The following is a 26996-nucleotide window of genomic DNA, read 5'->3' as shown; positions in this document are numbered from 1 at the left end:
AGACAGGAATCGTAGGGATGGCAAGGAAGCATTTGGGATGAAAATCAAGGTTGGGTCAGGAGAGAGCAGTTTAGGTGAATGGTCTAGGAGACAGATGACAGACAATAAGAGTGGCTTACATGCCAAATGTAAGAAAACGTGAGCCGTGGTGTTTTGTCCTTATAGGATTGTGGAGGTAGGTGGGCAGTTAGTTAATTCTCTACTGCACATTCCTTCTACCCATAATAAACTGATAGCAACTGCAGTGAGTGCAGCCTTGGTTGGCAGCAATGAGCAAATAAACCTTGCGGTCATCTGTAATGGAGGTGTAGGCTAGGGAAAGGTTGGGTAGTGGTCCTTTAACCAACCCTTGGACCCAGTGATGCTGCTTTCAATAGCATTCACTGGTACTTCCCTCATGTCTCTTGACAGGCAAATGGTTCTTCAGCATTGGGTCCTCTCTCCAGGGTTTTGTGATGGTTTTACAATGCTCACCAGCTCAATCTAGTTCTACCTTTTGAGGGCCACAAAACAGTCTAATAACCACACTTTGTTACCACCCATCAAATGGCTGTTAATAAATCTCCATGACCTTTCCTGTTCCAAATCTTCTTTTGGCTGAATGTACATTAAATATTTTTTTTTTTATTGAGGTGAAGTTCACATAACATAAAACAACCATCTTAAAGTGTACAATCCAGTGACATTTATCACATTGTATAACCATCTCTGATATGGTTTGGATCCATGTTCTCACTCAAATCTCATGTCAAATTGTAATCCCCAGTGTTGGAGGTGGGGCCTGGTAGGAGGTGATTGGATCATGAGGGTGGGGTTTCTCATGAATGATTTAGTAGTACCATCCTCTTGATACTGTCCTTATGATAGTGAATGAGTTCTCATGAGATCTGACTGTTTAAAAGTGACTGTCACCTCCCCACATCCCTCTCTTGCTCCTGCTTTTGCCATGTGATATGCCTGCTCCACTTTCACCTTCTGCCATGATTGTAAGCTTCCTGAGGCCTCACCAGAAACTGAGCAGATATCGGCACCATGCTTCCTGTAAAGCTTGCAGAAGTGTAAGCCAATTAAACATCTTTTCTTTATAAATTACCAAGTCTCAGGTAATTCTTTATAACAATGCAAGAATGGCCTAACAAAATCTCTATCTAGTTCCAAAATATTTTTATCAGAAGAAAACTCTGTACCCTATAAGCAGTTAGTCCTCATTTCCTCCTCAGCCCCTGGGAACCTCTAATCTACTTTCTGTCTCTATGGATTTATCTCTTCTATATATTTCATATAAATGGAACCAGACAACATGTAACCTTTTGTATCTGGCTTCTTTTGGAACAGGAATTAAAAGAATTAAATAATGTGTAAGCAGAAACTCAGTTGTATGTAAAAAACCCAATTCCCCCTGAGAAAGAGAAAGAGCTGGAGTCCTTTAAAAATAAACTGCTTGTTTTTCTGGGGCTAGTGAGCCTTATCTCTCCTCTTTTCTCAGGCATTGTGAAGACACTGATTCCCTAGCTGTGCAGCTGCAAGGTCACTAGACAGATAAACTCAAGTCGCAAAACATGTTTCCCTTTGAAAAGTAAGAAATGATGTAATGCATGTCTCAATTAATTGAATAACTGTCTTTGTTTCTCACTTCTGTAGTATGCTTCCCCCTGCACAGATCCCCCTCCCCCAACCCCACAAAATGCTAAAAAGGTAACTTAACTCTTTGTTCAGGGCTCAGTCCTTTGGATGTTAATCCGACTTGGCCAGTGCACCTAAAAAATAAATATCCTCCTGAACCCCATTTGTCTCTCTGATTCCTTAAAAAAATCCCACAATATTTCCACTAGCAAAATTTGTTGACACATCGGATATGAGTTGTGAAAAAAAGAGAGGTGTCTCAGTTAGCTCCAAAAGTTTTGGTCTGAGTAACTGGAAGAATGGAGTTATAATCTACTGAGATGGAAAGGCTATGGGAAGAGCCCTACAGATTGGAGGAAAAATTCAGAAGTTCAGTTTGGGAAATGTAAAATATAAGAGGCTTATGGAACAACTAAATTTGGGGATGGAGATGTTGAGTAGTTATTTGGCTGCAGGAGAATGGTTCTGGCTGTACAGAATTTAGAAATCATTAGCATTTAAATGGTATTCAAAGTCAAGGGAGTGAATTGGATCACCAAGTTAGTGAGGTTAGACACAGAAGAGCAAAGTGGTGATCTCTGGAGTACTCCAAGGGTTTGGAGATCGGGGAGATGAGGGAGAATCAACACATGATACAGAAGAAATAGCCAGTGAAGTAGAAGAAAAACCAGGGGCTCCCTGGTGAAGTAAGATGAGGATGGAGAATAGACTGTTGGTATTAGTGAAGTGTAGGACCTTGGTGAGAGCAGTCTCAGGGAATTGGTGTGGCTGAAAGCCTGATTGGACAAGCTTCAAGAGAGAATTACAACCTGAGCAACATAGTGAGATCCTGTCTCTACAAAAAATAAAAATAAAAAAATTAGCCGAGGGTTGGGGCATGCACCTGTAGTCCTAGCTACATGGAAGGCTGAGGGAGAAGAGGCACTAGACCCCAGAATTACTTGAGTGCAATGAGCTATGATCCCACCACTGCACTCTAGTCTGAGTGACAAAGCAGCATTTCCATCTCTTAGAGAAAGAGAGAGTGAGATTGAGAGAATTAGAGGAGAGGACTTAGAAAAAAGCAAATCTAGATATTTCTTTCAGGGTATAGTAGGAGCATGTGGCACTTTCACAAGTCTCCCTGGCTCCACATTTGTCTCCATTTTACCATGTCTTCCAAGTTCCTGCCATAAGTTCAGCTTAATGATCAAGAGCAGGGGATTTGGAACTGACTGGCCTCTGTTCAAATTCTCAACCGTGTCTCTTACTAGTTATGTGACAAAGGCAACTTTCTTTTTATTCTTTTTGTTTTTTTAATTATACTTTAACTTCTGGGATACATGTGCAGAACGTGCAGGTTTGTTACATAGGTATGCATGTGCCACGGTGGTTTGCTGCACTCATCAACCTGTCATCTACATTAGGTATCTCTCCTAATGCTGTTCCTAGCCTTGCCCCCCATCCCCTGACATGCCCCAGTGTGTGATGTTCCCCTCCCTGTGCCCATGTGTTCTCATTGTTCAACTCCCACTTATGAGTGAGAATGGGCAATGTTTGGTTTTCTGTTCCAGTGTTAGTTTGCTGAGAATGACGGTTTCCAACTTCATCCATGTCCCTGCAAAGGACATGAACTCATCCTGTTTTATGGCTGCATAGTATTCCATGATGTATATGTGCCACATTGTCTTTATCCAGTTTATCATTGATGGGCATTTGGGTTGGTTCCAAGTCTTTGCTGTTCTGAATAGTGCCTCAATAAACATATGTGTGAATGTGTCTTTATAGTTAGAATGATTTATAATCCTTTGGGTATACACCCAGTAATGGGATTGCTGGGTCAAATGGTATTTCTGGTTATAGATCCTTGAGAAATCACCACTCTGTCTTCCACAATGATTGAACTAATTTACATTCCCACCAACACTGTAAAAAGCGTTCCTATTTCTCCACATCCTCTCCAACATCTGTTGTTTCCTGACATTTTAATAATCACCATTCTAACTGGCATGAGATGGCATCTCATTATGGTATTGATTTGCATTACTCTAATGACCAGTGATGATGAGCATTTTTTCATATGTTTGTTGACCACATAAATGTCTTCTTTTGAGAAGTATCTGTTCATATCCTTTGCTCACTTTTCAATGGGGTTGTTTGTTTTTTCTTGTAAATTTGTTTAAGTTCCTTGTAGATTTTGGATATTAGCCCTTTGTCAGACGGATAGATTGCAAAAATTTTCTCCCATTCTGTAGGTTGCCTGTTCACTCTGATGATAGGCTTTTTTTTTTTTTTTTTTTTTTTTTTTTTTTCCCTGTGCAGAAGCGCTTTAGTTTCATTAGATCCCATTTGTCAATTTTGACTTTTGTTGCCATTACTTTTGGTGTTTTAGTTATGAAGTCTTTGCCCGTATCTATGTCCTGAATGGTATTGCCTAGGTTTTCTTCTAGGGTTTTTATAGTTTTAGGTCTTTTAAGTCTTTAATCCATCTTGAGTTAATTTTTGTATAAGATGTAAGGAAGGGATCCAGTTTCAGTTTTCTGAATATAGCTAGCCAGTTTTCACAACATCATTTATTAAATACGGAATCCTTTCCCCATTGCTTGTTTTTGTCAGGCTTGTCAAAGATCAGATGGTTGTAAATGTGTGGTGTTATTTCTGATGCCTCTGTTCTGTTCCATTGGTGTATATATCTGTTTTGGTACCAGTACCATGCTGTTTTGGTTACTATTGCCTTGTAGTATAGTTTAAAGACAGGCAGCATGATGCCTCCATCTTTGTTCTTTTTGCTTAGGATTCCCTTGGCTATACAAGCTCTTTTTTGGTTCCAGGTGAAATTTAAAGTAGTTTTTTCTAATTCTGTGAAGAAAGTCAATGGTAGCTTGATGGGGACAGCATTGAATCTATAAATTACTTGGGGTAGTATGGCCATTTTCACAATATTGAGACTTCCTATCCATGAGCATAGAATGTTTTTCCATTTGTTTGTGTCCTCTCTTATTTCCTTGAGCAGTGGTTTGTAGTTCTCCTTGAAGAGGTCCTTCACATTCCTTGTAAGTTGTATTCCTAGGTATTTTATTCTTTTTGTAGCAATTGTGAATGGGAGTTCACTCATGATTTGGCTCTCTGTTTGTCTATTACTACTGTATAGGAATGCTTGTGATTTTTGCACATTGATTTTGTAACCTGAGACTTTCCTGAAGTTGCTTATAAGCTTAAGGAGATTTTGGGCTGAGACGATGGGATTTTCTAAATATACAATCATGTCATCTGCAAACAGACACAATTTGACTTCCTCTCTTCTATTTAAATACCCTTTATTTCTTTCTCTTGCCCGATTGCCCTGGCCAGAACTTCCAATACTATGTTGAACAGGAGTGGTGAGAGAGGGCATTCTTGTCTTGTGCCAGTTTTCAAAGGGAATGCTTTCAGTTTTTACCATGGGTTTGTCATAAATAGCTCTTATTATTTTGAGATACATCCCATCAATACCTAGTTTATTGAGAGTTTTTAGCATGAAGGGATGTTGAATTTTATCAAAGGCCTTTTCTGCATCTATTGAGATAATCATGTGGTTTTTGTCATTGGTTCCGTTTATGTGATGGATTCCGTTTATCACTTTGTGTATTTTGAACCAGCCTTGCATCCCAGGGTTGAAGCCAACTTGATTGTGGTCAACGAGCTTTTTGATGTGCTGCTGGATTCGGTTTGCCAGTATTTTATTGAGGATTTTCACACTGATGTTCATCAGGGATATTGGCCTGAACTTTTCTTTTTCTGTTGTGTCTCTGCCAGGTTTTGGTATCAGGATGATGCTGGCCTCATAAAATGAGTTAGGGAGGAGTCCCTCTTTTTCTATTGATTGGAATAGTTTCAGAAGGAATGGTACCAACTCCTCTTTGTACTTCTGGTAGAATTTAGCTGTGAACCCGTCTAGTCCTGGACTTTTTTAGTTGGTAGGCTATTAATTACTGCCTTAATTTCAGAACTTGTTATTGGTCTATTCAGGGATTCGACTTCTTCCTGTTTTAGCCGTAGGAGGGTGTATGTGTCCAGGAATTTATCCATTTCTTCTAGATTTTCTAGTTTATTTTCATAAAGGTGTTTATAGTAATCTCTGATGGTAATTTGCATTTCTGTGGGTTCAGTGGTGATATCCCCTTTATCGTTTTTATTGTGTCTATTTGATTATTCTCTCTTTTCTTATTAGTCTAGCTAGTGGTCCACCTATTTTGTTGATTTTTTCAAAATCCAGCTCTTGGATTCATTGATTTTTGAAGGGTTTTAAGTGTCTCTACCTCCTACAGTTCTGTTCTGATCTTAGTTATTTCTTATCTTCTGCGAGTTTTTGAATTTGTTTCTTAACCTCTTTGAGACTCTTTAGAATGGGCATAATAATCATATCTATAGCAGAGAGCTGCTATAAAGATTAAATAATATAATACATATGGGGTGCTGCACTTCAGAGCTTTTGTTGTTGCTATAATTATTTTCCTAAAAATGCAAATCTGATTTGCATTTGACTCATTGACTCACATCAGTGGGTCTTTCTTTTTATTGTCCTTCATCATATGGGTCCTAATTTCACATGCAGTGTTATCACCGTCTCATTTTATACTCCAAGAATATTAAAGGTACTTGTAGGCTCCCACACCTACAAGGTGAAAAGCTAGAGAGCATGGCTCTCTTCAAAGGTTAACTTCAGGAAGTGCCACTAACAAGGACTTCCACTAGGTGGTGAGCAAGGAAAGACGGAGGTGAAGGAACCAAAATGAGTCAAGTCCACCACTTAGCTCTACTGAAGATTTGCAAACATCATAAATTTGTCTGAAATGCAGTTTTGATTTATAGTATTTGCAATTTCCAAGGGCCATTTACTACAGGTAGCCAAGAGTTAGCTTAGCGTTTATAAAAAAGATAGAGGAGGGTGGTGGAAAAGAAGGAGGAGGAGGAAGAGAGAGAGAAGAAGGAGGAAGAAGAGAACAAGAACCAAACAAAAACAAGAACAAGTAGAAGAAGAGGAGGAGGAGGATAAAGAAGAGGAAAAAGAACAACAACAACAATGAGGGAAGGAGGAGGAGAAAGAGAAAAAGAAAGAAAAGGAGGAGGGGAAGAAAGGTGCACAGGAGAATGGAAGGAAGGATAGAAAAACAGGAGGGAAGGAAGAGAGAATCTAGTGACATTACTTTTCTGATCAGCAGTTCATTTTTTTCTCAGTGGGAGGCAATAGAGGCCAGTCTAGGAAAGGGGTGGGGAAAGAGGAAAGAGAAGTGGAGGAGGAAGGGGAGGGAAAAGGGGAGGAGGAGGATGTGAGACTGGGTTAGAGAAATGAAAGAAAGCAAGGCTTTCTGTTGACATTCAGCGCAGTCTCCCTGCATCACAGCACACTCCCCTTGGGCAAGGACCTGAGATCCATTTTGCTAAGTCAAGAGGCTCAATGGGCTGCAGAAGAACTAGAGAAAGACCAAGCAAAGCCATGGTGAGCCTTTCAGCCTAAAAGACTTTTAGATGCTCAGATAGAAATTCCTGGGGTTGTAGAGGCAGGTGGCAAGGATAGGAAGCACCCCCATTTCAATTCTGGTTTTAAAAAATATAGAAACTAAAAATTTTCTTAGATCCTCAAAAAAAGTGATCCTGAAATCTTTCTTCTCAGATAAGCTGATTTCCTCTTCTTGACTTTGTCTCTGGGGAGACTCTTGAAGAAATCAGATCTTTTGCAATAAACACTGTGTCTACCTGAGAAGTGATGTGCTTCAGAAGATAGAATTTTTTTTTAAATTATACTTTAAGTTCTAGGGTACATGTGCACAACGTGCAGGTTTGTTACGTATGTATACATGTGCCATGCTGGCATGCTGCACCCATTAACTCATCATTTACGTTAGGTGTATTCTAAGGTATGCAGGAAATCTGTGACTTTGTCATTTCAGTTGCTCAAAAAGGTATTTCTTTTTATTAAAAAAAGAAATATTTTTCTTTCCTGGTATCTAGCGATCTAAATTATTTTTAGGTATTTGAGGCATTGACCCATTATGATCAAGAGTGAGGCTATAACATTAAATATAAGCATCAATAGTTAATTAAGCACCAACAATACTTTAAACAATATACATACTAAATACTAAATAGTTTTATCTAATAGCTCAGCAGAAAAGCAGGTACAAAAATTACTGAACCACAGAAAAAATTCAGGGCAGTACTGATTAGCAACTTGAGACTACAGCGTGAAAATAAAACAGAACAAAACAAAACTATGCATCAGTTCTGATGTAAATTTGAAGTACTTTTTCATCTATGTCTGAGAAACCTGTTACCTCAGACAGGGTTAGTAGACATATGTGTTTTATTTTGAATATTAAGAAAGCTGTAAGCACCACCTCAAAGGCTGTAAATGTGTGGTTTAAACGTATAAATCTAAACACAATTTTGTATTTCATTTGCAGATATTTCCACGGAAATGTCAGAGCACCCAGAGGGACTTATGGAACATCTTCAAGTTGTGGGGGTGGACAATGCTCTGCTGTGGTATGTTATGATATTTATATATCGCTAAGTCTATTTTACTTATATTCATTTTTCTTAAATATCCACTGGTTATACATAGTCTAAGGGGAAATTATTTCAGAGAGCTGTTAGTTCTATCCCTTCTATGAACATTTCTTTTCTTCTTACCTTTAGTTCTTCCCCAGAAACTCCTGAACACTATTTTTAACCTATAATAGCCCATGCTGTAGGGTTCAAATCCCAATAACCGCACAAATCCTTCACTTATAAAGGAATAATGTTAATTAAGAAATTTCTGTTAAGGCACTTTCTATCTGTACCAAATATTTAGCACCTCATTTTCTATTTTTTATTCATAATTCAGTGTACATTAATGTCACTTCTACAGTTACAATATGACCTCATTAAGGGATGGGGCCTTATCATTTTTTGGTCCTTCTCCCACTGTGGCGACAAATTTTGTATCTGATTCTTGAAGACTCTCCAGAAATAGCTTTGAACTTGGTTTTTCATTTCCTAAGTAAACTAATGTCTTCTTACTCCCTAGCCTGGATTTTCAGCTCTAGCCAAGCAAACATGCTAACTCTCCCCTTCACACATTTCTTATACCATGTCTGCACTGTGTCACATGGAAACTTAGTGCTCTTGTCATACAACAGGTATTATCTGAGTCCCTACAATGTGTGAAATTTATGCTAGGCACTAAGATTACAGCAGTGGACATGACTGTTTTTTCCCTCTTAGAACTTGCATTCTAGTGGAATGCTCATTCAAAACTCTGTTCCAAATGTTTATTTTATGATGCTCTTTACCATCAATTATATCTGTTTCTTTACTGTATTAAATAGTGATGCACGTAGATCATACCACGCTTAGAATGTCATATATTATTATGAAGTCATTGTGTAATTATGTGTTTAATTAGATATCTTTAAAGCACACATATTTGATGGGTCCACATGTTTATTAAACATCATCAGTTCAGTCTGTGTATAGAACATGATCTAATCAATTTCATAATCCCTGTATCATTTGGTTTTGTAAATTGTTCTTTTTTAAAATTATACAGTTAGACATCTAAGAGTTGAGTGGTATATTGGGCTTTCCCAGAAGCAGTTCTTCCTATGGTAAAAATAAAATATTTTTTATATAAAAGAGATTACTTAAAAGCATGTCACTGTTTTTCCTGTCCTTATTATGCTTCTCCCATAGGTATACATGCGTTGGCCTTCAAGAAATTATTCCAGGATTTAAAAAGTATATTGTAAATTATATAGTTATATGATATTACACTGTAATTAGTTGTAAATCATTAACAGCTACAAAGAAAAAGGAATATGAATGTCTAAAATATGTTGGTTAAATTTCACCTGAAATAATTTTGAGAAAAAATTTAATAAGAAAATAAACCTAGAAAGCCACTAAATTTGTTTAAAATAGAACCTTAGGTAAAAGCATTTTATATTCAAGCCAGAAGGCCTAGGTTCTACTTCAAATCTGCAAACAACTATTCTGTGATCCTGAGATGGTCACACACACTCTTAGGCTCTGTTTCCTCATCTCTAAGTGTCTGGTTCAGCCTGGAGCAGTGCTAGGTACTTTTTAGCTGTAACATTATGTAAGTCTGCATAGGTCACACTGATATCTTGCAGATTTCCTGGCACATCATGGAACCGACTGCTGGACTTACCATTATTCTGAAAATCCCATGAACTGGCAAAAGGCTAGAAGATTCTGCCGAGAGAATTACACAGATTTAGTTGCCATACAAAACAAGGCAGAAATTGAGTATCTGGAGAAGACTCTGCCTTTCAGTCCTTCTTACTACTGGATAGGAATCCGGAAGATAGGAGGCATATGGACATGGGTGGGAACCAACAAATCTCTCACCCAAGAAGCAGAGAACTGGGGAGATGGGGAGCCCAACAACAAGAAAAACAAGGAGGACTGCGTGGAGATCTATATCAAGAGAAAGAAAGATGCGGGCAAATGGAATGATGACGCCTGCCACAAACCAAAGGCAGCCCTCTGTTACACAGGTAGGGAGTGACAAGACGGCTATGCTACCTCAGACTCAGGAAGGACCACGGTGAAAAGAATAATCAGATTTACCCCATGGAAAGGTTGGAGGATGAGAACAGCAGCCGGTTCATTCTAAAATACATCTAGCCCTCTATATAATCTTGCATCATGTCACTTCTAAGAATTTTTGGTGTACAAGATATATCCCTGTGCACAAAAGCTATACCCCTAAATAAAGTGACATCAAAATGATAGGTGTACGTAGGAAGTACAGAGGAAGAATTAGACAGTCAGTGCCTTTGATAATAAGGCAGGGGAGGAGAAGCTGACAGCTGGGCCAGTTGGAAACTCAGGCTCACACCACCTCAGTTTTCACATTGTGAAGTAAAGAGTGTGGTGCCGCATGCTTCCTTCTTGGTCTAACCTTATAGAATTTTATATAAAAATTGCACTATCTTTGGTGTATGAATATTTCTATAAAATCTTTTACAATTCCAAAATAGCCGGGATTTTCCAAGTGATGTTTTAATAGTCAACCGTAGTTAATTTGGTCTCTTATAAATTGGACTCCACTGTTTTAGCAAATTTGGACTTTTTAATCTTTGTGATTTCTATAAAGAAAGGGATTGCCAAGAAATAATTGCTTGCAGAAATGACTGAGGTCAGGTCATCATTTAACCTTCTCACTCATTAAAAACAAGTAATTTCAAGAGTTTCAAGGTATGCCACTAAGTTTCTCATAAGTGTTAAAGAATATTAGTATTGGTAGTTTCATTCCAAAAGCAAATAAATGACTATGGCTATATGCTTAGTGTATTTTGTAAGTAAAAGTTTTAGCATATGATTTTTATGCTATGAATTTACAAATAAACCTTTCCTGATTATTTAAATCATCTCAGACAAAAGGTTATCTATGTCTAAAGAAATGACTTTGAGTACTAAAATGTAATCACATTAAAATATTTTTTTCTGACCTCCTTAAAGCTTCTTGCCAGCCCTGGTCATGCAGTGGCCATGGAGAATGTGTAGAAATCATCAATAATTACACCTGCAACTGTGATGTGGGGTACTATGGGCCCCAGTGTCAGTTTGGTAAGTCTCTTTCCTTTCTTTGCTTCTTCTTAGGTAAAGTCACAGGAATCATTATAGCTTATGATGGAAGCTGGTTGGAACAAAATGATACTAGCCATTCTGAGAAATGGGAAGTTTTGATCATAAAGCTCTGCTTTCACAATATTGTTACCTTTCCGTAAATATTTCATAAGTCAGCGTGAAGTTTCAATTCACTTCTCAACAAGTCTTTTTGAGTGCCACAAGGAGCACAGCGTTGGAATAAAAGCTGTCAGGGTTATAATAAGGAATTAGCATGGTAGGTCCCTGCTCTCAAGAAGCTCACAATCTAATGAGCTTGTTAGGTTAATTAGAACTCTAAGGTCTGGAAGAAACTATGCCATTTATCATTAGGAGGCTGAGTTACCCAGAAGTTAATCTTGCTTTTTCCTTCTAGTAGTTCCTTTCCTTCTTGCAGTTCTCCACAGTTAACACATGTACTCTGTAGCACACTGACTTTGTTCGTGGCCTTCTCTCTCATTTTGCACATGGCCAACAAACATGTCATCTTTAAAACATAGTTCAAAGACAATTTCTTCTAGGAAGTTTCTTAGTTCTGATAGCTCCACATATTTCTTCCTCATTTCTCCCACCTACGTTGAAGTCATCTGTTCACTTGTCCATCTCCTCTGGTGCTGAAAGCTTCTTGAGATCAGTAAGTGTCCTATTTATCATTGCATCTTTGGGATTCACAGAATGCCTGGTATATATCAGGCACTTGCTTGCAAGCCTGAATTAAACTAGACAATTTAATTTTTTAAAAAAGCAATGTTTGTAAAGAATAAAGAATTAAAACCCAAATAAATGTTAATGACAACCAACTGAAATAGATCTATAGATCTAACTCATTTCACTTGATCCCTGGGCTATCATTCCTTCCTAATACTTTACCCTCGCCCCATTTTTGAACTGTATTTTTTAACCCTTATGTTATTGGTATGCCCTTTTTACTGGTTTTTGATTACTGGTATGTCTATTTCACCGATTTTTAACACTTTACTTTTTTGTGTGTTGGTTTCTGTCATATCAGTCTTTCCTCATTCTCTTTCTACCTGTGATCAATTCTCCTGGGATCCTTCATGAGCACTTATCCAGGACCATAAACTATTATCATTTCTCAGCTTTCGTCTTTTGTATATTGCTCTTCCGACTCTAATCTACATGTGTCCTTTGGTCAAACTTATTGACTTTTGCGAACTCACAAATCTACGTGATCTTTGGACCAATAAGCCTATCTCCAGCTCTGAACTCAAATATGCTAAGGATGTCCTTTGGGATGTTTAAAAGACTATAAAACCATTTGTTCCCAGTCAGCTTTCCTTTCTGTATTTCTTATCTCAGTATATGGAATCACCATGTACATGGGCACCCTGGTATGAGACTCTCTTAACTCCCCTAACATTTATGCAGGGTAACATTCTACCAATTTTTACAACTTCGTGTTTTTCTAATTTGTCTTCCACTTGTCAACTCTACTACCATTGCCCTCATTATCCTTTTCCTAGATTCTTGCAATAGCTTATTAGATGAGTTCCACAATTTTAAATGAGCTCCCCTCAAATATATTATTCATACTACAGGCAGACTGATCAATTAAAAGCAATTAAAACACATCACGCATACATGACAATCCACCCATTAATTTCTACCTACCATTTTATCCTAGAGGGTGAAATCTAAGCTCTTCAAGCCCCAGAGTAATGCTTGATGTATAATAGATAATCATTAAATCAATGAAAAGAGATAATAACATTTTCTCTTAGTTCCCATCTTTCTCCCTAATCTCATCTCATATAGTTTCCAAATACAAAAATTCTTCTGATTCCTTGAGTCCATTCTTCATTGAAGTCTCTAGAGCAGGGTAGCAATAATGGCTTAAATTTGACAGATGAGGAACAAGACATGAAACTTGTACTGTTTACTAAATGGCATGGCAGGGTCTAAAAAGTGAAGACTTTAATTCCCAAGTCTTAAATTTACCTATCGTACCACCAGTCAGAACAGGGAAATAGGTATAGTTTCTGGAGAGGTTGTCAAAATCGAAAGAGTTAAAATTCTGGAACTGAGCTAGAACAGATGAAGACAGAATTGAGGTCAAAATGCTTCCTAGACTTTTATATTCTTTCCTTGCAGAGAAGGCTTATTATGGAGACCCCCTCTCTCTCTGAACGTCTTGCTCCCAATACTCTAGTAGACTCAGGGGCTCTGATGTGATAGTTATTTCCCAACTAAGCTGGTCATTCCCAGTTACACCTATTTGGATTTAAGGATTCTTCCTCCAGATAATGCTGAAGATAATGATATGAAGACTAGCTAATGTTTAATTAGAATTTCTTATGAGTCAGGCTTTGTTCTAAGGTCCCTGACTTATGCCAATTGAATTACATTTAGTTTCCATACCAATTTGATAACGATAATACAATTTCATTATTCTTCTTATATAGATGAAGAAACTGAAGTTGGAGGGTTCAAGTAACCTTGTTTAAAGGCGCATGGTTATCAAGTGGCAGAGCTAGGATTCAAATCCAGGCATCAGGTCCTCTTAACTCTTCCCCATACTGTTTCTTTCCCTGTTGAAGTGATTCAGTGTGAGCCTTTGGAGCCCCCGAAGCTGGGTACCATGGACTGTACTCACCCTTTGGGAGACTTCAGCTTCAGCTCACAGTGTGCCTTCAACTGCTCTGAGGGAACAAACTTAACTGGGATTGAAGAAACCACTTGTGGACCATTTGGAAACTGGTCATCTCCAGAACCAACCTGTCAAGGTGAGTAACTTCAGACTAGAGCCTGTGTCATGGCGATCCTGGGCTTACAGTCAGAATATTTAGTAGAAGTTTGCTGAGAAGTCAAACTGAGGAGTCTAATTTAACCTAACTTAGTTTAACCTACTGTGATGTTTTTCAAAGGATTTATTCTTACTAAATTTTTTTGAAAAACCTCCCAAACAAAAAGTAAAAACCAAATACCCCTGAAGCCACTGCCCAGTATGTAACATGATTTATAGCAATACAGCATGGTTATTATTATGCTTTTTAGTTTTCTCATTGCCATTGCATAAATAACGTCTTGCTGAAGCTCAGTTAAATTTGGTTCTTCTCATCTCAATAATACCTGTTTTATGTGGTGTCCTACTTAACACCAACCAATTTCCTTCTCAGGGTAGTGGAGGTCTTTCTTGGTTTTTTTATTTGGCTTATTCTTAACACCTTTTATTTTTCCTCGTGCATAAACTTTTAGGAGAATAACAACTGAAAAACAAAAACACAGTCTCTTGATCTTTTTAAGTTTGAAATATGGTAGGTTTTTTTTTTCTTCATTTTTAACTGCCAACTTTATCTGGATATGGGAGAAAACCAATGTCATCTGAACTTGTGAAGTTTTGGTTAAATTTTCTACAAGTATGCTCTTGACGCATTAGTTTAAGTAGTTTCATTCTTAGAAGTGCTATCAAAATCCCTTATTGAAATCATAAAACTATCAACCCACCTACTGGAATTTTACAGAACTTGGACTTGCTTCAGTGAATTGGGATGTTTTTCAAAACGCTTGGGTAGCTATCAGAACAGGTGAAAAGGCAGAGATTCTCTGAGAATACCCCATAAGAGCCCTTGATGCACAGGCCATGTGGCATGGTACTTCCAGCAGAAGTTGAGGGTCACCTTAGTGAGGGCAGCAGCCTGGAGTAGCCACTCCTCTCCCCATGGACTTTCAATGCTTCCTTGCCTTCATCTCTCATTTACCACCCTCCATCATTCTCAAGAAAATAAAGCCTGGAAGCAATATCACAAGTAATGTAATCACGCAGCTTTGGCTAAAAATCCTTTGCTCAAGGGAGGGTCTCTACTCAGAAACACTGTTTTGTCTTTTTTTTTTTTTTTCTTTTTCATTGAAGTGATTCAGTGTGAGCCTCTATCAGCACCAGATTTGGGGATCATGAACTGTAGTCACCCCCTGGCCAGCTTCAGCTTTACCTCTGCATGTACTTTCAGCTGCTCAGAAGGAACTGAGTTAATCGGGGAGAAGAAAACCATTTGTGAGTCGTCTGGAATCTGGTCAAATCCTAATCCAATATGTCAAAGTGAGTAAGCTTGTCCTGGAAAACTGAAGACTTAAAGATGGAGCTGATGGATGAGCAGATACGAAGAAAGACATACATAAACATTTACATTTTGTTTTGCTAAGTATATGTGACCTAGAAATAAATTTGTATACTTAAGTCACTGTAAAATCTTTGGTTGGTCTTGCCTCCTCCTTTAATGACAATCATTTCTTTTTTTCATTCTCACCTCTTGCCTTCTTAACTCTTAAAATCTGGACTCATTGATTTACTTTTTATCTATTCTTCTGTTCCACTACAATCTAACATCTCTGTTAGCCCATTTAAATGCCTCTAAAAGGTAACTAATGACCACCTACTTCCACAAATAATGGCTACTCCTGAATTATCACTAAGTTAATGCCCCCCAAATCTGTCTGTATATGTCATGTCTTCTTCATCTTTGTATACCCTCCACCTGACACAGTGCTTGGCAATAGGTGCTAAAGCAAATGCATGTTAAGTTAGCACATGAAAGAATAGCTACCCACGTCTGCTCCTGAGACTATCTACATAGATGACAAAAGTCTTTAAATGGTAGGATCTGCAGAAGCTGTCAGAAATGCTGATCTCCGTGTGCTGTGTGCCCAGGGCCACGGAGTAGAGCGGATGAGCAGAGAGAGGCAAGGAGGCCTTTAGCAGAGGACTGTATATTTGGCCTATCAGAGACATTTACCTTTAAGGCCTAGCTAGTGTTCATTTCCTCCTCATCTTCACCAAGCCAACAGGTACCCTCTGTCTGGAGCTCCTGGGAACTTGAGCCCTCTCTCCATCATATATTTGTGTGTGGAGATCAAAGCACCTTGAAAAGGTTCATCAAAGTAATGGGAAGAACTAAGGATAGAATCGGTATTTTTAAATAGAGGCTCCCAAATGAACTTAGTTTACACTTACAAGAGTATCTCTAAACATGCCCTTTTACTTATTCGTGAAGGAAGTAGAGGGAAGTGGTAGCGCTACTGCATTGGAAAGAGATTAGTGCAGGTCCTTGGCATGTAAAAAACAAGTGCTGACTTTTGCACAACTGCTTTAAAGTAAAAGCATTAATGATTTCCTTTGACTGATGAATTATCCAGTTCAGATCACTGGCTTTTATTTTTCCTGAAGTTGTATTAGGCTTTTAGCTCTTCTCTGTGTTTCAGAGTTCCAATCATTGAACAAGTCCATGGAGCTAAATACAATGATGACCATTCTTGCCAACATTTTTAGGTGCATTACCAGGAACTCTATGAACCACAAATCTGGGCATTGAGAGTCTGTAGGCATTAGACTAGCAAGGCTGGTCCAGTCTTTGCCTATGCTGTACTCATTATAGGCCTTCCCATGCCAGTTTCCTCATCTGTCAGATGGCATCAAATGGGCTACTACTGGGAGATGTAAGGAGGAAAAAAGTCAAATATCATGAGATGGACTAAAGAAATAATGCTGGTGGTCTCATGCTATGTGCCTTACTGATTTCTCTTTCAGAATTGGACAGAAGTTTCTCAATGATTAAGGAGGGTGATTATAATCCCCTCTTCATTCCAGTGGCAGTCATGGTTACTGCATTCTCTGGGTTGGCATTTATCATCTGGCTGGCAAGGAGATTAAAAAAAGGTATGTAAGTTTAACTTCATATGAAAAGAATACAACTTTAAAGTGAAAAAGAAAAAAAAAAAGAAACCCACAGGAAATTAAGTGTAATAGATTCAACAGAAGCAGGATGCCAAACTTTACATTCTAGAGCTATCAGTCCCTGGAGGCATGTAAATCAGCAGGACACACCTTCATTAAAACAGGTTGGCTGATTTTTGCTTTTCATCTCATAAACTTTAAAAATGTCTATTATCTTCAAGGTAGCTTGCTAGGCTGATAACAAGTAAGTGAAATATTCTTTTTTTTTTTTTTTTTTTTTTTTTTTTGAGATGGAGCCTCACTCTGTCACCAGGCTGGAGTGCAGTGGCACAATCTCAGCTCACTGCAACCTCCGCCTCCTAGGTTCAATCTATTCTCCTATCCTCCCGAGTAGCTGGGACTACAGGAGCATGCCACCATGCCCAGCTAATTTTTTGTATGTTTAGTAGAGACGGGGTTTCACTGTGTTAGCCAGAGTGGTCTTAGTCTCCTGACCTCATGATCTTCCTGCCTCAGTCTCCCAAAGGGCTGGGATTACAGGTGTGAGCCACCACACCTGGCCTGCTCTTAATTAATTCTGAAAAGATAACACACAATCTCTGTCCTCTAAGAGCCTACATGCCTTGGATTTCAATGGTACAATTCCACTAGGAAGTGGGTCTAATGTCCCCTAAGGTTTCAAGGCACTGCTTCCAAATACCTGACCTCTTCAAGAGTCACCTGGTTCCCAACACATGGGCATTGCATTAACCCTGGGAGAAATTCCCATGTGTTCTCCCAAGTATGTATTTACCAAGGCCACAGCTCTAACCAAATGCACCATATATGCTTTCCCTCCATCTGTCACTGGACAGGAAAACAGAAGGAGGACTGCCTTGAGAAGTTAACATCTGCTGCCCAGATTATCACTCCCTTTACCTTAAGGCATGAGTGTGTCTCAGCCTTAAAGTGTGAGCAACCCACCAGCCTGCAGCAGGCCTTGGATGCATGGTGCCACATTTGGCCAAACTCACCTGGAAGAACCATTCAAGGCTGTAACATTCATGGACATTGGGCAGCTTTTAAGATATACCTGTTTTGGCCAGATGCGGTGACTCACACCTGTAATCCCAGAACTTTGGGAGGCCAAGGCGGGAGGATCACAAGGTCAGCAGTTCAAGACCAGCCTGGCCAACATGGTGAAACCCCATCTCTACTAAAAATACAAAAATTAGCCAGGCGTGGTGGTGGGCACCTGTAATCCCAGCTACTTGGAAGGCTGAGACAGAAGAATCGCTTGAACCCGGGAGGTGGAGGTTGCAGTGAGCCGAGACTGCGCCATTGCACCCCAGCCTGGGCGACAGAGCGAGACTTCATCTCCAAAAAAAAAAAAAAAAGATATACTTGTTTCAAGTTCAGGGATGATCTCAAAACAATTGCTAACCAACTGCTCTGTGTTGCCTTTCTATGGGGTCAGTTGTCATTTTAATTTTCCTTCCATCAAATTAATTAGTATGTATTCTGTTCACTGAATATGGTATGTAAAGGTTGCCCCCTGTCCATTTACACTGGCAATTACAAAAATATTATTTGTCAGTCCCTAATTGTGTGCCACTCTGATCTTATCTTTCATTTAAATTTGAGAATAGTGGGTGCTAGGTAAGTTTTCTAACCAATCCAGAAAGACAAAATGTGGGGGGGTGGGGATTGTTGGTATGCAAGAACTTCATTAGCTATGTATAATCTGAGAGCACTGAGCAGTTAAAATGTCTCTGCCCTTGCTGTTAGAAATTTTGTGCTGATTGACTCTCACTATCTTACAGTATTATACAGTACTAAGTACTATACAGTACTAAGTATAAGTGCCAAGTACTGCATTAAGGCAAAAGAAGAATGACAGTTTTCTCCAACCACTGATTATTCTTTCCACTGAGACTTCAAAGCCTGACCCTAATCATCCTGTCTTTCTTCCTACCTTGGGTGATGATGGCAGAACTGATGGGTAGAGAACAGGGTGGGTTATTACACACTGCCCTCTGGGATAAGGTGGCTATTATCTAAATAATTTTAAGGACTTTGGGGCTATAAGTCACCGTAATAAGGAAGCTATTTATTTCAGAATTCTAAAATATTTTAGTAAGTGTTTGTAGAATCAAAAGAATAGAATCAAAGTCACTTGTATGTAGTGAGGGGTTAGCTGGCTAACGCTGTTTTATAAGCAAGGGTACAAAACTCAGTGGGGTTGTTTTTAAATGTTTTACCTTGGAGTCATTTCTGTACAAGATCTCAAACCGATAACTTGAAAACTGCTGTGGGAATCAGTGTGGGGCAAACAGGAAACAGATAACGGGCAGTTAGGCTAGTTGTAGTTATGCCAACAAAGAAAACAGAAGCCCCAAAAGATCGCTGGCTTGGTAGGAAGTTCAGGGTATCTTTAAGGTAATATGAAATAGTCTTCATCTGTGGGCCAGGCACCATGGCTCTCACCTGTAATCCCAGCACTTTTAGAGACTGAGGCAGAAGGATTACCTGAGCCCACGAGTTCAAGACCAGCCCGGGCAACATGGCAAAACCACATCTCTACAAAAATATAAAAAATTAGTCAGGCATGGTAGCATGCACATGTAGTCCCAGCTACCCAGGAGACTGAGGTGGGAGGATCACTTGAACCCAAGAGGTCAAGGCTGCAATAAGCCATGATAGCACCACTGCAATCCAGCCTGGGCAACAGAGTGAGGTCCTGTCTCAAAAAAAAAAAAAAAAAAAAAAAAAAAAGCTTCATTTGTAAAACATCTTCCATTATCACCAACTTACAAATGATTCTGCTTTCCAAACATTTTGGTTGTAGGTTGGTCCTTTAAGACATGAAGAATATTTTTCCTACAGAGACAAAGGTAGAAATAATGGCTACATTCCCAGGCTAAATCTAAGACAAAATATAGTTCATGGCATTTACAAGGATAAAAGTAAAAAGTCATAAATCTGTATGTGTGTGTTTAGGGGTGTGTGTGTTTAGGGGTGTGTGTGTATGTATATATACACAGAGAGAGAGAGAGAATTTATAGACTCTTTGGGTTCTAATAACTAGAAAAAGGGCACAGGTAACTATTTAGCGTATGGAAGCCAATGAAGTGACTGAAGTTTTCATCCCTATTCTTCTGTCCTCAAATGAATCTTCTGACTCTAGCACTTTGTCCCGTGCCCTAGTAGTCTTAGTACCCAGACTTTCGCTCCTTTCTTTTAGGAAAGGAATAAGGAAGGGCTCCGGAAACATGTGTCCTTGTGCATGGGCTCATCTAGACATATTTTTTGCTCCTGGCATTATCATTCTCTGATTACTCACTACCATTGGCCCTGTTTGGTAAATGAGGAAACCAAGGCAATGATGTTTTAGGCCAAATCTCGAAAATCCCATATCAGCAGGACCCAGAGTTAGAGATTAGACTCTAACCCAGATACATCTTCTAAAAGCACTGGTCTTCAGATTCATGAACTGTTTTTTTCCTCGGTTGGAAGAATTTCCCACCAGAACCAACACACAGGGTTAGACCTGGGCATGAAACTGAACACATGCCCCCTTAGTTCCCTTTTCTTCAAAATGAAACTCTCTCAGTAGGAACAGATTCTTACTCATCTATTGCTGTTAGGTTCATTGTCCCTAAAAAAAAAAAAAAGATTTATGCGAAGTTAAACAGAATCTGAAATTAATTCAGATTTGATTCTCCCTGCTCAAGTGCACTTGGTCATCAGCAGGCTGAATTTTAGTAGAAAATTTCAAATAGTAGTCTTTAATACTTTAAAGGATTAAAACAGTAATGGAGCACTGTCTAAGTGCTAGCACCTGAACTAAATACTTGGAATATATTTTATTTTATCAATCCAATGAGGATGATACAATTATTATGCCTCTTTAACAGATGAAGAAATTGTAGTTTAGAGAAGAAAGTAGCTGTTCAAAGACACACTGTACTACAGGTGGCAAAATAGGGCTTGCACCTGGGTGAGATGATTCTAGAATGCCAGTTTATAGCCACTGAAATATATTGCCTCCCAAATGATTGTTTCTGCTCAAAGAGTTCTTTTTTAAGTTATCTACTTAATTATATTCTTCCTTTTTCAAAAAGAATGTGAGTGCAAAATGTGTTCAGTATAGCAAATTAAAATTAATTAAAAAGTAAAAGAAAACCAAATTTAAACTTAGGGTACAAAAATCATTTGGAACCAAGGGTGAAGTTATGGCACAAAAATGTATGTCACAAAGTTCTATACACTTGGTAGGAGAGGGTCTCAGTTCTAGCTCTGAGTTTCCCTGCAGCCAGTCAAAGGAGAGGCATGTGATACTCTTTGTGTTTGTAAGATAAAAACACATTAGTTACTCAGATGAGGCTGTGCAATTCCTATCAACAAGACCAAAAAGTGAAATCCTCTTGTGGATTCTCATAGAGATGATGCTGTGAGCTGTAATGGCACATAGTCTTACAGTATTAGCAGCTGTCCCTCAAGGGAAGAATCTGCAGGTAGGATGAGATGGCAGATTGGGAAGGGATAAACACTTGAATGGGCATATTGGGTCTCACCACCAGGCAATTTAGCCTACACTTCTGTCTTCTTGGGTAGCATGGAGAATGGAATGGAACCTCAAGAGGCATCTGCATCAACTTGTCTGTTCTGTATGAGTGTCTACCACTGTTTACTAAGCCAGTTCCTCAAATCCCCTTTGACACAGAAAGGGTCCACCTAACAAATACCTAATATACTTCAAAAGACAGTTTTGAGAGTGGGAGTCTTCCTTCTCCCTTATTGGAAAAACTTTAAATTGTCTAATTTTTGCTAATGCCATTTCTCTATTTTCTATTTGCAGGCAAGAAATCCAAGAAAAGGTAAGTTTTATTAGTGGGGAGGAGTTTCCACATCTGCTGATTCCTTCTCTACTTGCTTAAGTTGATTCCTGCTCTAGCTAGACACATTAATGCCATAGTAGTTTATTTACTTGGAGTCCTCATCCAAATGACCAGATAAAGTGATAAATCTACTAGCTTCCTTTGAGACCTGTGCTTTTTGGTGCTAGTGGAGCTGCATGAATGAATGAATGAATGAATGAATGAATGAATGAATGAATGAACAAGTAATCCCTATTAGAAAAGGGCAGTTTATGTAAAGGGAGATTTTTCTGATGATCTCAGAATTTTTTCTGAGGGTTAAAAACATTGTGGTATGTTCTTCTTGTTCTGGCTGAACGTGAGGCCCTAAATATATTATTTAATAAATATTCAATTGAACAAGCATTTATTGAGAAATGTATAAATGCTTGTTCAATTGAATATTTGCTTTCAATTGCTCTAATAGGCATTGCCCTCCGGAAGTGTGGGAAAGATAGGGAGCATGAATTCTACCTATAGCTTCCCCAAGGAGGCAAGTATTTTTCAGTTTGGTCTTGAAGCTCAAATTTCTTGTACTGGAGAAATAGCACAGTGGGAGGAGATGCAGACTGTGAAAGTGGATGGCCCACCTGGCAGAAATGAAGATGGCAAAATATTTCTCAGTATCTAGGGTTTAGTGACTTGCTCTGGAATCTTAGGAAGGAGAGTGTAAGTAAAATAAACTATGAAAGGAAGACTTTGGTGACATATTCAGTACCCAGCTGGGCAACTGAGCTCCCTTTAAAATGCTAGAAATGAAGTGAGATGATTTCTGAAGGGATTGGGTGCTGGTTTGGGCAACCATCCTACCAACCACAAACTTAGTATGGGCCATTGCTTAGCATGCAAAGGAAAAAGTGGGGAAAGATGAGGCACCAGAAACCAGATCATAAAGTAATTTATAAGCCATGTGATATGGGTTTTATCTTGAGGTCTTTTGGGATATCACTAAAGGGGTTTAAACAGTAAGTAGCCTTGCCTCCAGCATCTTATAAGGTCACCCTGCAGAGCAGTATGCAAGTGTGGGAGACAAGTGAGCCTGGATGCAAAGAGACTTGTTTTGGAGGCATTTGAAGTTATTAGGTTAAAACTGATGGTGCCTGTCTAGGGAACTAGTAGTAAGAATGGGTTCATGAAATAGGAAAAGGTGATATTAACTGAATGTGTCTGTTAATTGGCTAAAAGGAAGAGAGAAGAATCAAATTATCATCTTTCTCACCTGGAAACTGGCGGATGGTAGTACTGTTTACTTCTGAGAAGGGAACATAAAAGAATGAGAGGTTTTGGAGGTAAAGATCATGGGTTCGGTTTTGTACTGAGCTTTGGGTGTCTGCTCTTCATTCACTGTGGTTCATTGGACCTATCCACAGCACAGAGGCTATGTTGGGGCAGGAGATTTGGGGCCCTCACATTTCAGGAGGTAACTGCCATCTCAGGAGTGGGTACGATCATCCAGGGAGGCTGTGAGTCCTCTGAGAATGGAAGAGGACATGTGAGAGAGGATGGGAGCCAGAGGAACATCATTGTCTAATAAGTCAACTAAGGGAAAGAGAAATGAGAAGAGGTTGCCAGGCAGGGAGAAGGAAGAGGAGGAAGAGTGTGGGGTAATGAATGCCAAGGAAAGAAAGAAAGGGGAACAGTTTCAAACATTGCCAGGAGAACCAGTAAGTATTCCCTGGATGCAACAAGGGTGTCAGTGGGGAGACTATGTGCAGTGCAGACATCAAGACAGAGGTCAGATGGCCAAGCATTGAGCATCACTGAGGATGAGAAAGTAGAGACAGAACAAGCAGTCATCTCTTTTAAAATGTTTGGCTGTGAAGGCGAAGTGGGGCAGGGGTAACTGGACGAGGATGTGCGATCAGTGGAGGTTCTTTTTATTCTTTTTAATTACTCTGTCTTCTCTTTAGTAGTGTAAATGGAGTCTAATGAGGAAAGGCTTCTTTCTCTGGGCTGGTCTCCCTGTCTGTGGCAGGAAACCCACAAGGTTTGAAGATATCTTTCAAATTCACAGCTACTGAGTGAAAGTATTTTCTGGCACAATCTACCCAGAGCTGTTTTCTGGCTACCGGAACCACCTGTTTTAATTGCCACTAGATGGAAGCAGATCAACTAGATTTTTTTTTTTTTAAGATGTCCTTGAGGCACAGGAAGAGATACTGGCTGGAAGAATATTAGCAATAAGCTAATTACTATGCTAATTGCTATATTAAGTTTAATGGTTCACTGATTTTTTTTATAACCAGTCAATTAATAGTTGTTTATCGAACTTTCTTGTGTCAGAAACTGCTAAGCTTGCTTGAGATACCAAGAGGAGTAAGCCTGGTCCCTGATTTCAGGAAAATTATTACATAGCTGGGGAGTTAAGACAGGAATATAGAAAGAAAAATATCAGAAAAATACAAGGCAGAGCATGGTAATGGCCAATGGGTGCTATATTTCAGAAGGAAAAAGTCATTTGGCTTGGTGTTTATAGAAAATCTTATAAAGGAGGTTGCTTTTGAAGAATAGATAGGGTTTAGGTGTATGGAGAAAAGCAGGAAAAGAAGGCAGTCTGTAGGAAGGAAAAGATGTAAGCAGTGGTATGGTAGTGAGACTATGAGAGCATGTTCAGGAGCCAGTGCGCAGAACTTTCTTGAGCCCATGGCTTATTGAGGAGTTGTGGAGTGGAAGTTGGAAAGGAAGGCTGGCCTCACCAACATAAGTCTTGAATGCTTCACCAGATGGTCTAGAAAGGCCTAGCAAAGAAGAATTATTTGCCCAGCTCTCATTTATTGACTAAGGCTGTATTATTTCATAAGAATCACAGAATTTTAGGTCTGGATAAGATCTTGGTGGATATCACATTCAAACTCTATTTGTAGTTGAACTAATCAAGTAACTTTTCTATAGGGCTTGAGCAAGTGACAGAGTTATAATAATCATAAGCCTTTATCAAATATTAATTCCATGTTGTACACTATTATGAATGGTTTTCATGTCTTAAATCATGAAATATGCCTTTAAGTCTGCGGGATAAGGGTCTATGAACATCTTCATTACTGATAAAGAAACAGGCACAGAGAAATAAAATAGCCTGAAGTCACAACAAATGACAAGACTGAGATCCATACTCATCTGGATCCAGGGATCATGCTCTTAACACATATGCTTTTAGAACTCAAGACCCTTGATTACCAGCTTAGACTGGTAAGTCCCAGACACCCTCCTTTTCCAGTAATGTGATTTTTTTTCACACTGAAACCATTGTGTGATTGCACTGAGGAAGGGTGGGGTAGAAGAAGTTCAGTATGTTTTTAGAACAAGTCAAAGGTAGGATGAATACTATCACACTAAACACTGTGAGCCTTTTTTTCTTTTTGTTCTTGGGCTAATTTTCATAGTAGTTTGTGTTCATTTCTATTAGCTTTTGAGTGGTGAATGAATGATTCCTTGGGCATTTGTGGTTTCATTTCTTGCTGGGTTATTTTGACTCTTCTGCAAACTGACTCTGTTTATCACCTCATTTGGTTTCTGCTGTCTAAATTCTGGCAGGGTAGAAGCTACACCCAAGATACACAGGAAGATACGATGCCAACCTCAGAGGAGGGCATATGTGAAATTTTGCTTTCAGAAACACTTTTTTGTCTCTATTTTCGCAAGCACATTTGCAGCTGCTGAACTGTGGTTTACCCTGACAGTTCATCATGAGACCAGCACCTCAGAATCTGGTTCTCCCTTTGAAAGGTGCCATGAAGACATACCACATTTCATTCTCTCCTTGTCCTTTCTAAGAAGTAGAGTTGTATCACACCAAAAAAGTGTCACTTATTTCTTTAAACTAAATGTGTTACCATCTCATTAAATTATATCCCAGGATATAATTTATCAGGAGTTTATAACTGCCACTACTTCATGAGTTTAAATTTTCTCCAATTTCACTTTCCATTTAAGCATGCCTTCTAATGTCTTGACTTTCCACTGCTCAAAATCAATCTACGGCCGGGCGCAGTGGCTCACGCCTGCATTCCCAGCACTTTGGGAGGCCACGGCGGGCAGATCATGAGGTCAGGAGCTTGACATTAGCCTGGCCAATATGGTGAAACCCCATCTCTACTAAAAATACAAAAATTAGCTGCGTGTGGTGGCACGTGCCTGTAGTCCCAGCTACTCAGGAAGTTGAGGTGGAAGAATGGCTTGAACCCAGGAGGCCGTGGTTGCAGTGAGCTGAAACCGCGCCACTGCACTCCAGACTGGGCAATAGAGTGAGACTCCGTCTCAAAAATAAAATAAAATAAAATAAAAATAAATTTAAAAAATCAATCTACGTTGTCCTTCAAACTCATTAGATCTGGAGACAAAGACTGTATGTACCACAAAAGTTTCTCCAAGTGTGGTCTGTGGGCCAGTGGCATAAGCATCACTAAAGAGCTTGTTACGGGTGCAGAATCTCAGGCTCCACTCAGACCTACTGAATCAGAGTCTGCATTTTAACACCATCTCTGAATGGTCAGCACATGAAAGTCTGAGAAGTGCTGCCTCTAGGGTTTCCTTACATTCGTTCATCTTCAAAACTTCCTAAAGGCCGGCCTGTTGTCTGAGATTTCCAGCTGAAAGCATTTCCCTGTTCCTCTTCTCATCTCTAACGAATATTTACCTTTACTACTAACACTCCAAGTTTTGCAATTTTTAAACTCTTAAGTTTATTATCTTTTGTTTTTCTTTCAGTATGGATGACCCATATTAAATCGCCCTCGGTGACAGAAAATTCTTGGAATACTGAAAATCATGGGATCCTTTAAATCCTTCCTTGAAACGTTTTGCATGGTGGCACCTCCTACATCAAACATGAAGTGTGTTTCCTTCAGCACATCTGGAAAGATTTCTACCTGACCAACAGCTCCTTCTGCTTCCATTCTGCCCCTCATTTATCCCTCAACCCCCAGCCCACAGGTGTTTATATGGCTCAGCTTTTTGTCTTTTCTGAGGAGAAACAAATAAGACCATAAAGGGAAAGGATTATTGTGGAATATAAAGATGGCTGACTTTGCTCTTTCTTGACTCTTGTTTTCAGTTTCAATTCAGTGCTGTACTTGATGACAGGCACTTCTAAATGTAGTGAAAATTTGACACATATGTGAATATGGACTCAGTTTTCTTGCAGATCAAAT

The 26996-nt window shown here is 39.1% G+C and overlaps 1 protein-coding gene across 1 annotated transcript; it reads left to right on the top strand.

The window, feature by feature from the left end:
* The first annotated feature begins 6876 nt into the window (after positions 1 to 6876).
* On the top strand, positions 6877 to 26886 carry SELL (selectin L). The gene is made up of 9 exons (XM_010360989.2): positions 6877 to 7081; positions 8046 to 8127; positions 9759 to 10145; positions 11113 to 11220; positions 13818 to 14003; positions 15131 to 15316; positions 16802 to 16930; positions 21789 to 21807; positions 26554 to 26886. The coding sequence occupies exons 1-9, from the start codon at positions 7040 to 7042 to the stop codon at positions 26570 to 26572; spliced, it is 1158 nt and encodes a 385-aa protein (XP_010359291.1). The 5' UTR covers positions 6877 to 7039; the 3' UTR covers positions 26573 to 26886.
* The last annotated feature ends 110 nt before the right edge of the window (positions 26887 to 26996 follow it).

Source organism: Rhinopithecus roxellana, chromosome 8, assembly GCF_007565055.1.
Source record: "Rhinopithecus roxellana isolate Shanxi Qingling chromosome 8, ASM756505v1, whole genome shotgun sequence".
Lineage (NCBI taxonomy): Eukaryota > Metazoa > Chordata > Mammalia > Primates > Cercopithecidae > Rhinopithecus > Rhinopithecus roxellana.
This window is presented reverse-complemented; position numbering and strand designations above follow the sequence as displayed.